The following is an 11,999-nucleotide window of genomic DNA, read 5'->3' as shown; positions in this document are numbered from 1 at the left end:
CTCTGAGTGGGGCTGAGGCCCCACAGTTGCTGGGGCAGACTGGCAGCTGATTGCTGCCATCCCTGTGCAGAACCCTGGGAGCCAATGGGAAGAGCCCATACGAGGATCCTCACTGTGCTGACATTAATTCACGGCTTCTGGAGCATTTTTCCCTTCCTGGCACCGCTCTGTGGAGTGGAAAACAGCTCCGGGGCACCGTGCAGCCTCCCTGCAGGTCCTTACCTGTTCCCCAGCACTGTGCACAACAGCCCCAGCATTACAGATTGCGTTTGGGGCACTGTGTGCAGCGACAGAGGACACGCAGCCAGGCAGTACAGGAGATAACTTTATTGAACCCAATGGTGTTTGACAGACGACCGAGAGAGACATGCCGGGTGGTGCGGGCGGCGTGGGCAGCAGGAGCTGACTTGGTGCAGGGCTGGGTTGGTTACTGTCCTTCGGAATGAGCCTCAAGCCTTTTCCTGGCTTCCTCGTGTAGTTTCTTTAAGTAAAAACGACGAATGGTGGCAGAGTCCAGATGGTGTTTGTTCCTCTGATTGTTCCCGCAGCTATGTACAACGTGGGGTTGGGTTTCCACATCAGGTATAAAACGGAGCGAGTTTACAAACTTGGAGGTGAGGGAAAAAGCAAAGACAGACAGGCGAGAGAGCAGTAGAAATCTGGACCAAAATCTTAAAGAGAAATTTAAAAAGTGCTATAAAACCCCTCGGCAGGAACACCATGCAGTTAAGAAACACAAAACCCAGTCAGTTACACAGATCATCTAAAACAGGAATTTGTCCATTTTTCGTCTTTTATTTAATTAAAAAAAGGTTTGTTTCTTCTTTTAATAGAAAAAAGCTAAAATTGTAAGGTTCAGGCCCCTGGGCAGCAGCAGCTCGAGGGTGGTGGTGGGGCTCCTGGTGCTCCAAGGGGCTGCGGGCGCCTTTGGGGTGACGGCACCTCGGGGCCAGCAGGCAGCCTTAGCACAGCATCCCCACAGGGACAACAAACACCTGGGGGTGGCCAGCAGGCAGAGCAATGGTGGGATGCATGGGTGTGGGCACCCCGAGGGTCCCCAACCTCCCCGATGGGTGCCACCACACTGGGAGACACCAACAGGAGCCACCAATGCTGCTCCCCTTTGGGTGAGGGACCCCACTAGGAAGCCCCACCCAGCACCCACTGTGCCCAGGGCTCGGCTGTAGCTGCTGTTCATCCCACAGGGCTTGGGTGTCTGCACCCACAAGTTATGGGGCGACCCCACAGGCCACACAAGGGGACGCTGCAGTGCGTGTCCCGTGAGGGTTTGTGGGGTGTTTTGGTGGCTCCGTGGTGGTGCCAGGGATGAAATCCCAGTGTGAGGCTGCACCAACGCCGTGCACTGCGGGGCTCCTCAGGGCCCCCAAAGGTGCTTTGTGCCCCGTCCTCAGGGCGTTAAGGTCCCGAGGGGGGTGAGAGGGGAGTGCGGGTCCCCAACCTCGAGCTGCTGCTGAGCCAACACCTGGTACAATCAGAAAAGAAGTCAGCACAGCACAGTTATCACAGAGTACAAAAAAAGGAGAAAGACGCGCAGGGTCGGACCCCGCCAACTCACGCAGGGCGTTCGACTACGGATCTATTTACAGCGAGTCCTCAGCTGACAACACAACAGAAGGCAAACGGAAAGCCCTAACGTCCAAGCCAGCGTGGGGAGGAACAGCCCTGTGCAGAGGGGCTGGCAGCGGGGAGGCTGTGGGACAGACGGAGAAGTGAGCACCATGGGGCCGCGCGGGAGGGCTGCGCGGGCAGGAGAGCACCGAGGGCAGCGGGGGGCACACAGAGCCCCAGGGAGGTGGGGGGGGTCCCTGAAGGCAGTGGGGGGCAGAGCAGCCGTGGGGAACCGCTCCCCTAAAGGTGCTGTGCCCTCTGCGGGGCCGGGAGGAGGGAAGAGAAGGGTACTAAAGGGACCGAAGGCAGTGGCCCCAGCTGGGCAGTGCTCAGCGAAGCACCGGCACCACGGTCCCATCCCAGCCCAGCTGGCTTTGGAGGCAGCAAATGCGGGCCGGGCCAGTGGCCCCCCCCTCCAGCCCTGCGTGCCCCCTACCCACAGGGATTAAGGCAGTGCAGGGAGCAGCGCCTGTGACATTGCACCATAGGGCCAAGGGGACACGTGGCCCCAGCTGGATGTCCCCAGAGCACCAGTGTGGGGATGGAGAGCCCATGCTGAGAGGGCACTGTGCGGCTGCAGGGCACAGGGTGGGCCTGGGGGGGGTCACAAAACCCCGTGGAGCAGTGGTGAGCCAGAGGCACGGGGACAATGTCAGGCACGGCTCTGTCCCTGTGCCACCCAACCCGGCAGCAGAGAGGGGAGGGGAGCAAATTGCCACCCCTTGCCCCACAGCATTGTGCTGCCCCTTGGCAGCCCCATAGCACCCCCCGGCCCAAGGCCACACTTTGCCTTGTGCTTTTGGGGAGGGGGCCTCCAGGCAAAGGGGCTCTCCGGGTGCACCCCACTACCACCACCTGCCCAGACCCATCCCAGCCAAGATATGAGGCAACTGGAGAGGTGGATTTGGGGACTGGAGGTTGTCCAGTGAGCACCAGTTGTGTGACGGAAGTGTGTGGAGTGGTGGGACCAACAGCTGTAAAAGAAACCAAAAGGAAGCAGAGCTGCTCAGGGGGGGAAGCGATGGGCACCAGAGCATGGGCTCAGGCTTGGGAGAGCAAAGAACCAGAACAAAAAAGGGAGCAAAGCAAAGTCTGGACTCGGTCAAACAAAAAAGGGAGGGGGGAGTAATAAAATAAAATAACCGAAGCGGGGTTTATTGGGTTGTCCTGGGTGCAGCGGCTGCCAAGCAGGTTAAATGAGGAATGTACAAAGAGAGCAGTGGGAGCACGGTGCCGGACACACAGACACGGCCACACGTCCTCCCACCCCCCAGCTCCAGCCCAGGGGGCTCCCACGGGGTCCCTGCCCCACGCAGGGCCCATCCTGCAGCTCCCTGGAGCGGGGGCTTGGCCGCAGCGGCCCCAAAACCCGAGAGTTTGCAATAGAGACAGAAAAACCAAGAAGAGAAACCAGGATTCTCCTACCCCCAAAGAGGGGTGGGGAAGCGGAGCCTCGCACTCTCCCACGGCAGAGCTGAGCTTCCCCACGCTGCACAGAGCTGCACAGGGCTCCGCTCCTCACCGCTCGCTCGCCAGCCCCAGCCCTGCGCTCCAGGCTACCGGAGGAGGAAGAGGAGGAGGAGGGCAGCCCGGCGGCCGCCCCCTGCACCTGGGCCGGCATGTGCGTGCCTCACAGAGTCGATTGCAGGTCGGGATCCACCATGGTTTCACGGTCTGGAGACTCGATGTAGTTGGCGGCTTCCTGGAGCTTCAGCAGCATGGCCATCTGTGGGGAGCAGCGTGTGACACTCAGCCCGGAATCCTTGCCCTCCCGAAGAGCCCACCCAGGAAGGGGGGGACTTCAGAGAGTAAAGCAAAGCCTGGACGTGCTGCAAACCCTTCCCCCCCCCACCTCATGAGCTGGCCTTGATGCCTATGGCTCAGCATGCGCAGGGGAACGAGCCCTGGTGCACTGAGGGATGTGGCTGGAGGGCATGGAGAGATGGGCTGAGGGGTGGACTTGGTGATCTCAGAATCATTAAGGTTGGAAGGATCACTGTGATTCTAGGAATGGATGCAGTGGGGACGGGGTGCCAGTTGGACTTGATGTTACCAAAGGTCTTTTCCAAACTCTATGATTTCTATTGGTGCCAGCATCCTGCACCCACCCAGGAAGACCCAACTTTTCTGCATCTCTCAATCAGGGTTTTTACACCAAAAACTAACTGGGAAAGCAATGCTCAGCTCCGTGCTGCTCTCCCTCCACCAGCACCACCCACCCCCTCCCCAGCACATGGCAGCCATACCAGGGGGTCTGCATCCAGGGAGCTGGGCGTTGTGTCTTTGACGGTGCGCTCCTCGGGGGGGGAGACAGTGCTATGGGGTCCGATGGTGGGTGGGGGCAGGTGGTACAGCTTGGACTGGTCTTGCTGTGCTGATGGCCAGGGCAGGGTGTCCCGCACCCACTCCACGGGGTCCTCCCAGGCTGCCTTCTGCCCGTGGACCTGCAGGCAGGGGGCAAGAGAGGTGGCACCTACACACCAAACCTTCACCCCACCCCAAGTGGTGCCAGCACAGCCCAGATGCCACCAGCTCTGAGCTGGGCCCTGCTTTGTGTCCCCACGCGCCAGGATGCGCTGGGTACCTTGAGCCCATCTTTCGCCCCCTCCTGCAGGTAAGGGATGATGGAGTTGTTCCACAGGTCAATGAACCAGGTCCGGAAATCCTCGATTCCGATGGGGCAGGACAGGAAGAAGCAGGGACCTGCAGGAGGAGGCAGAGTACAGATGGGAGCTGGGCTCTCTGGCTCCAGCCACCCGCCCCACGCCAGCAAAGCTGCACCCAAAGAAGATGTAGAAGAGAAAGGCGTGCCTGGCCATACCGATGAGGAAGTCAGAGGTGCTGTGTTTCTCCAGGAAGGTGTGCAAGTGGTACCAGAGCTTGGGCACCCAGTCCAGCACACGCAGCAGCTCCTCCTTGTTGGCATTGACGTCCGTGTCTGACTCCAGCAGCTTCCTCCGCAGGTAGCGCACCAGGAAGCCATTGGCTGGCTCCACGTTGTTGGAGAAGGTCAGCATCCTGGGGGAGACCGGGGTGCTCAGGGATGGGGCTGTCCACGTAACAGTGCCTCCCAGCCCCCTTCATGGTCCTCGGACCCTTAGGAGAGGCTCAGGACCCTTAGGAGAGGCTTAGGACCCCCACATGGCCCAAGCCCAGAGGTGAGGCAATCAGACCCTTCTGGGATGGCAGGCAAAGGCATGGGGCTTGGTCCTCATCAGGCTCCCCCACCACAGTATGTGTTCCTGGGACTGCCCAGCAGCAAGGAGTGACAGCCTCTGGCCTCCCCAAGCCCACCGGAACGCTCCCCAGGGATGTATAATCCTAAGGAGTTGGATCCTTATGGGTCTCCTCCATCTTGGGACAGTCTATGATTCTACCTGAAGCTGAGATGGAGACCATGGTTCGGGGTCATCTTCACAGGCTGGTTGGTGGTCCCGATGATGTAGGGGCTGAGCGAGAGATGGGATCGATGAGAAAAAAGCAGCCTGCATCACTCCCAGCCCCAGCAGAGCCAGGCACATACGTGGCCATGCCGCCCCGTCTCCAGGAGGCTGTGCAGGATGGGGACACAGCAGAGTTCTCACCATTTGTGGTACTTGCAGGTGAGCGCGCCATTGACGAGCTCACTGATGGAGCCCGCCTCGCTGAGGTCGTCCAGGAGGATCACCAGGGGCACGTCCGCCGTGCCCGTCTCCCTGTCGATCTGGTTGGCCAGGTTGGAGAGGTACAGCTGCAGGTCCTGCAAACAACGGAGCATCACGAACGGCCCCAGCATCAAGTGGGACAGCAGCACCGACAGGGACAGTCCCCTCACCTTGCAGGACTGCTGGTGCATGTTGAAGGTGCTGACGATGCCCTCGGTGACGTCCCGGCCCGAGCGCTCCACCAGGTACTCGGCCAGCCGGTTGGTCAGGTACGTCTTGCCGGTGCCACTGGGTCCCGAGAGGATGAGCCGCCGGTGCTTCAGCAGGAGGCTGATGTAATGCTGCATCATGGGCTTGGGGATGAGCGTCTCGAACACCAAGCTGTCCACGCACTTCTCCTTCAAGCCTGCAGGGAGGGATGAGCGTCCCGCTCACACCCTGTGGCACCAGGGGGCAGAGGGAGGACGGCACAGCCGTGGAGCCTCTCTGCTCACCGACCTTTGAGTGTCACCACGATGCTGCTCATGCCCCGGCGGCACAGCGGCAGCTCCGGCGGCTCTGTGTCCAGGACCCGCTTGATGTGGCTGATGCTGTAGCCATAAACAGACTCAGTGCTGAGCCCCAGCGTGGAGGCAGGATCCATCTTGGTGATGTAATCCTGTGAAGACAAAGACGGGTCTGTTAAAGAGCAAGCAGGGCTCAGCAGCTCCCCAAGCCCCCAGTCAGGACCCAGGCATGGAGAGCAGCGCACGAGGAAGGCTCTCAGAAGAAGAGTCACGACGCTCCTACCTTGAAGACCTGGCAGACAGCCTCATCCAGCATCTTCCAATCCACCTTCCCGCTCACCTTGGTCCAGCCCAGGAAAAACTCTTGTTGCTTGAGGTCCTAGGAGCCAAGGCAGAGGTGTGTGGGGTTGGAGCACAGCATTTTGCCCCACAGGGACAGGTTGGGACTCCTGCACAGCCCACGCTTACCCCCTTGATGATGTGCTGGGGCGGCATGCGCACCACGATCCTCAGCGTCAGCTCATCCTTCTGGGTGCCAGCACTGATGGCGTCCATGGGAGACATGTCTGGGGACAAAGCAGAGGCGAGGGGTCTGAGTACACCCAGCCTGAGCCAGACCTGCACAGCCATCAGCACAGGCAGCTCCGCCATCCCTACCGGCGTCCCCCGGGCTGGGGCTGAAGGCATGGCCCAGGGAGAGCCCCAGCGAGCGCCGTGGCGACGAGGAGGCCGACGTGCTGGTGATGTGACCAGGAATGGATCCCGGCACCGCCGAGGGCCCCGGAGCCACTTTGAGCCGATCGTTCTCTGCCTTCAGGAGATCCACCTCCAGCTGGGGGAAGAAGAGCAGGACGGCCCGGGTGAGCAGCTGTGTGCTGGCAGCGCCCAAAGAGCCACGACAAGGCTCTGGGGAGCGCAGCCACCCCCACCTGCATGTTATGCATGGTCTCCCGCAACTGCTCCAGCTGGTGAGCCGAGTTGAGGGCCTCCAGGCGGATGTCCGTCAGCTTCATCTCCTTCTCCCACAGCTCCGAGCGCAGCTCTGACACCTCCTTCTTCTCCGGCTCGCCCTCACTGTGCGCCTGGAAGAGCCTGGGCCAGGGAGAGACCGAGGTGTGCTCAGGGCTGGGGCGGGCGCACAGCCACCCCACGGCCAGCCCTCCTCCCCTGCACCACGCACTCAGCCGTGTCGATGCCCACGGAGGAGGAGGTGGAGGATTTGATGGAAGGTGAGGCGGTCTCGGTGGAGCCGTGCTGGAGCTTGGGGGAGGACGGGGCTGAGGAGTCCGGCGTGGCGATCTCCTCAATGTCTGAGTAGGATGAGGCCGACTTGGGCCCCTTCTTGATGCTGAAGGCTTTGTTGAAGGAGCTACGCAGCTACAGGAGACAGAAACACTCCTGTTAGAGACAGCCCTGCAAACGCAGTCCTGGCCCAGCCTCGTGCCCATGCCCACAGGCAGTCTGAACTGGGACCAGACAGCGGGACCACCACTGAGGCAGGACTGCCCACTACAACCACCCTGCTCTGCTGGCACAGCCTCTGCCCCAACCAGCACCAACCACAGGACCCACCTCCCAGCCACGCTCTCCCACCAGCACCCACACTGGGGCACCACACCAGCATCCTGCTCCATCCCAAAGAGCAGACTCCATGCTGGCAGTCACCCAGCAGCCAACCCAGCAAGCAGGACATTGCAGCACCCAGCCACCGCAGAGCTGGGTCCTGGGACACCCTGAGCCCCTCTGCATCCTTCTGGAGGTGTGGGGCACGAGGGTGGGCATGCAGCATGCACACAGCACACACACAGTGGCAGACAGATGAGTGGGAAAGGCTGGAGAGAACAGAGGGATGCTGTGCAGGGGCCAAACCATGGCTTACACAGCCCACCTCTGGGACACTGAGCTCACAGCGCATCCCCCTGGGGGGGGGATGTTCCAGTGGGGGGTGGATGGAGAAGGGGGTGGAGAGCGGGCAGGATGCAGCCCACCTCCCACTGGCTCCAGAAAAGCTAAGCTGGCATTCCCCAGGAGCAAAACTGTCACAATGGAGAGGATGGGATGGTTCGTGCGAAAACCAAGCTGAGTGCCTGGCTCTGCTGATGACAATAATATAGTGGGACCTACAAGGGCCTTGAGGGGAACAGAGCAACTCAGCCCCACTGGCAGGCTGGGGGTCACCCCTGGGGCCAGCTGAGGAGCTGGGCACCGTGACACCTGGTGCACAGCCCAATGAGGGCAGCACCACACCAATCAGGGCTGCAGTGTCTCCTTTGTGGGGCTGCCCTTGGATGGCTGTGATGCCTGCCCCAAGCAAGAAGAGGACAGACACCATCCATGGGACAGGTCCCCATCTCTGGGACAGGTCCCCATCCTGCCCCAGGGATCTCTGCCAAGCTGCCCAGGGGGTTCAGCCCGCAGGAAGCAACCAAGGCGTGCTCAGCACAAAGCCCTGGGGTTCGTGCCAGTGGGATGCGATGCTCTGTGTCATGAGTGCCTTCCCATGAAATGGAGCGAGCACCCAGAGCAGGCACAGCATGGGGTGGAGGGCACAGCATAGGACTTACCTCATACACCTGGAAAAAAAGGGATGAGGTCAGCATAGGGGGAAGAGAAACAAAACAAAGCGAGACTTAATCATGCATCCAGCTCGGGGCCACCTGGCCGAGTGCCTGCAGAGCCCCAGGCCAATTCCCCTGCGGGGGCAGGGCTGACAAGTGGGAGAGACCACGAGGAACAGCTGTGCAGGATAAGAGCTGGAAAACTCCTGGAGGAGCTGGGGAAGCCCTGGCCCCAGGCAGCACAGGACAAGTCTGTGGTGCTTTGTGCTCCTTGCCAGTGCTGTCCCCAGGGGACAGAGGGGACCAACACCACGAGGTCACAACAGAGTGAGTGCAGCTGGCTCACAGGGCTGAGCCCACCCAGACCCCGCACCCCCTCCCCACGCCTGCCCCCTGCCCAACCCACCCAGCTCTTCTTCTTCTTCTTCTTGGCGTCGGCATCTTTGCTGCTGCCGATGCTGGAGTGGCTGGTGATGCTGTTGAGGCTGGAGATGCTGTCGGAGGAGTTCTGCCGCTTGATGCGCAGCTCTGGGGCCACCAAGGGAAAGCAGACAAGGGGAGAGACCAAGAAGGGAGCGATTAAACTGCATCTATCCAGTACCAGAGCCGTCACATATTCCCAACCCACCTGCAATCCGCCCACCCAAACCAGGCAGGAAAGGTCATGAGGTGCTGACAACCAGGAACGTGCACAGAGCAGACACTGTTCCCCTCAGGTTCCAGGCTGCCTCCCTGCCAGCACCCCACACCCACAGTGGGACCTGGAGGTAAGAAACACTTGAGCATTTGTGAGAATAAAGCCAAGATGAGGAGCTAGGAACACACTGGTGGCAACAGGCCCAGTGAGGGGAGGTATGGGGGAGGACAACCATCCCATTCCTCACACACCAGCACCAAGACCTGCGATGGCAGTTCTGGCTGTGACACACAGGCATTGGGAACCCCAGGTGGAGAAGAGGCCAAGGAACCCCAAACAGCTGCCTCAACCCAGATGCCAGCTCCTAACCGCACAGCTGAGGCTCTCAAGGTCACAGCCCCCTGGTGGCCAGCAGACCACCATGCCTTACCTTTGGGAGCAACATCGGTGCCATTCAGGGCACCCTGGATCACGGCTTGTGCCTCCGAGTTCTTCTTCTTCAGGAAATCAATGGTCTCCCGCAGGTCCAGCAGCTCCGTGTCCTGCAGGAGCAGAGCCAGGAGTCATGGAGCGCATCCCAGTGGTGCAGGAGAGCTCCCAGAGCACCCCCAGCTCTGGCACCCTGAGCACCCACCCACCTTCTCCTCAGCGGTCTCGGCCAGGTGCCGCAGGCGGGACGTCATGCTCACCAGGCTCTGCTCAAAAGCTGCCACCAGGTTGGCCTGGGAGAGATGGAGAGAAGGGTGAGCACCTGCAGCCCCAGGGCTGCTCAGTGCAGGTGGCAGGGAGCAGCAGAGGGGACTCCTCCTGGGGCAGAGAAGAGGAGCCCAGAGCAGAGCCCACGGCAGGTCAGCTCCTAAGGGAACCAGAGTGGAGGTGGGCATCAGCCCCACACATCCTGCAGGAACTCACGTTAGCAGACAGCTGGGATGTCAGCGTGGCCACCTTCTCCTGCGAGGACTCCAACTCGCGACGCAGCTTGCGGATTTGCTGCAAGGAGAGAGCAGAGGGGTGAGAGGGGCCGTGCGCTCACAGCAGCTGTGGGTGGGGACCAAGTAGCAGCGCTGGGCACGGGCTCACCTCAGACTGCATCTTCTCCTCAGCCTGGCAGCGTGAAGGCAGAGAGAGACAGACAGAGGCAGGCAGTCAGGAGGGCAGCGAGGCGCAGACAGGCTCAGCACGGGACAGAGGACATGCACGGAGCCCCCCCCGCATAGCTCAGCATCGTTTTCCCCCCCTCGGACCCCCCAGCCCATAGCCATGCAATGAGGAGGCGCAGCCCGGCGGCAGCTCTTACGGAGGAGTAGGTGGAGGACGCGCTGGAGGCCAGGGACAGCACCGATCCATGAACTGCAACACAGCAAAACCCAGTGTGTCAAGAGACTGAGTGCTGCCTGGGGTTAAAGGCACAGGACAATGCCACAGGGGCTCTGCAAAGAGCCTGGAGTGGGGATAGAGCTGCAGGACGCTGCCCACTCCTCGGCACTCGGCCAGCATCCTCCTGCCTGGGCACACGGCAGGGAGCACCCTCCACCTGCTCTGACTGAGCCTGAGGCTCTGCCACCCATGCTGGATGCTCGGGTTCCCCGTCCCCGGTGCCAACCCAAGGCCACCGGGCACCTCCAGCCACCCAGCAGGGCTCCAACCTGCCCAGCAGCACCTGCACGGGTCGGGATGCACTGCGCTGATGCTGATGCCTGGATGCAGCAGCCCCTCCAGCAGAGCCCAGAAAAAGTGGCGAGGGCCTGGGGAGCCCCACAGCCCCTCCATCCCAAGCATACTCTCACCGTCATCCACAGGGTCCCGGAAGGAGCCCGAGCGGATCATGCCCTTGGGTTTGTCTGCCAGGGAGAGGGTGCTGCCCATCTGGGAGGTGCTGTACAGCTCAAAGGTGGAGTCGTGGGTGGGGATGCTGTTGGAGCGGGTGATCCGCGGGGTGGTGGTGGCAGTGGGGCTCACTGCAAGGAGAAGGGAGGGGAGAGGAGGGGTCAGAGCCGGGCAGGGGATTGGGATGGGGAAGCGGGGCTGGAAGTGGACCTGGGGAGCCGGGATGGGGAAAGGAAGCAGGGATTGCAGTCCCAAAGCAGGAGGACGGGAGGAAAGCTAAAAAGCAGGTTTACGCAGGGAAGACTGGTAAGCTGTACCCAAGGCAATGCCTCCTGGTGAACAGGGAGCTGAGAAATCCACCAAGCTGGGCACAGCTGGTGCCACTGTGCAGGAGGCCATCACCTCCAGGTGCAGTGTGATGCACCCCATCACCTGCTGCCAGCCCCAATCCCTTTGCCTGAGTCCCCCAGACCCTCCTGGGACACATAGGTCCCAGTGAGAACACAGCAGGGCTCCACTTTGCACCCCCAGAGGAGCATGCAGGGCACCGAGGATGAGTCGGATGCCCTGAAGCAAAGCCGTCAGCCCCCAGCCACAACCCAGAACCTCAGTGTGGCAAAAGGAATGGGATGAGAGCTGGGTGTGCCAAAAAAACAACAGAACATTGACCCTAGGCTCTGGAGCAGGGGGATGTCCCAGCAACGAACCAGGGCATCGGGGCCCAGAGGGACCCAGGCTGGCACAAGGAGGAGGTGGGCACTGACCGATGCTGGTGAGCGGACCCTTCCCAACCAGAGCCATGGGGAGGGCGGGGGGTGAGGGCAGCTCCGGCTGATCGTCCGCTTCGGGCAGCCCTCCAATGGTGTGCGAGTGGCGGCGCTCCTTGGCCTCCTCCTGGGAGTGCAGCTGGTACCTGGAGCAGAGCATGGAGTGAGATGGTGCGGACACCTCCCCACCTCCTGCCCGCCTGCCCTGCAGCACAGCCAGCCCCACACTGCTGGGTGCTCTGCCCACCCATCCACCCAACCTGTGCCACCCAAAAGCCACGTGGACCCTTTTACCTCAGCCCCTTCTTGGGCAGCGTGTTCCTGTCACGGTTGGTGCTGGAAGGGAAGGGAAGATCAGTCACTGCACAGACAGGGGAATGTGATGAGGCAGCTAGGGGCTGGGTGACAAGGAGGGGGATGCACATTTCCCC

At 61.3% G+C, this 11,999-nt stretch overlaps 1 protein-coding gene across 4 annotated transcripts in view; it reads right to left on the bottom strand.

The window, feature by feature from the left end:
• Positions 1–319: 319 nt before the first annotated feature.
• The window catches only part of NAV1 (neuron navigator 1), a 46,579-nt gene continuing 34,899 nt past the window's right edge, over positions 320–11,999 (bottom strand). For 3 of the 4 annotated variants that reach the window (XM_048925940.1, XM_048925938.1, XM_048925942.1), the window contains 22 exons: positions 11,863–11,904; positions 11,566–11,714; positions 10,762–10,932; positions 10,272–10,324; positions 10,055–10,078; positions 9,887–9,964; positions 9,613–9,696; positions 9,405–9,516; positions 8,744–8,865; positions 6,960–7,156; positions 6,709–6,871; positions 6,437–6,611; positions 6,248–6,345; positions 6,063–6,158; positions 5,772–5,931; positions 5,444–5,679; positions 5,214–5,368; positions 5,007–5,078; positions 4,451–4,647; positions 4,214–4,332; positions 3,876–4,073; positions 320–3,355 (listed from right to left, as the gene is read on the bottom strand). In XM_048925940.1, the coding sequence (XP_048781897.1) occupies positions 3,260–3,355; positions 3,876–4,073; positions 4,214–4,332; positions 4,451–4,647; positions 5,007–5,078; positions 5,214–5,368; positions 5,444–5,679; positions 5,772–5,931; positions 6,063–6,158; positions 6,248–6,345; positions 6,437–6,611; positions 6,709–6,871; positions 6,960–7,156; positions 8,744–8,865; positions 9,405–9,516; positions 9,613–9,696; positions 9,887–9,964; positions 10,055–10,078; positions 10,272–10,324; positions 10,762–10,932; positions 11,566–11,714; positions 11,863–11,904 (2,797 nt within the window). In that variant the 3' untranslated portion in view covers positions 320–3,259. The remainder of the gene's footprint in view (positions 3,356–3,875; positions 4,074–4,213; positions 4,333–4,450; positions 4,648–5,006; positions 5,079–5,213; positions 5,369–5,443; positions 5,680–5,771; positions 5,932–6,062; positions 6,159–6,247; positions 6,346–6,436; positions 6,612–6,708; positions 6,872–6,959; positions 7,157–8,743; positions 8,866–9,404; positions 9,517–9,612; positions 9,697–9,886; positions 9,965–10,054; positions 10,079–10,271; positions 10,325–10,761; positions 10,933–11,565; positions 11,715–11,862; positions 11,905–11,999) is intronic. The other variant, XM_048925939.1, reaches the window with a different exon arrangement.

The sequence above is a fragment of the Lagopus muta genome, chromosome 24, assembly GCF_023343835.1.
Source record: "Lagopus muta isolate bLagMut1 chromosome 24, bLagMut1 primary, whole genome shotgun sequence".
NCBI classification, from domain to species: Eukaryota; Metazoa; Chordata; class Aves; order Galliformes; family Phasianidae; genus Lagopus; species Lagopus muta.
This window is presented reverse-complemented; position numbering and strand designations above follow the sequence as displayed.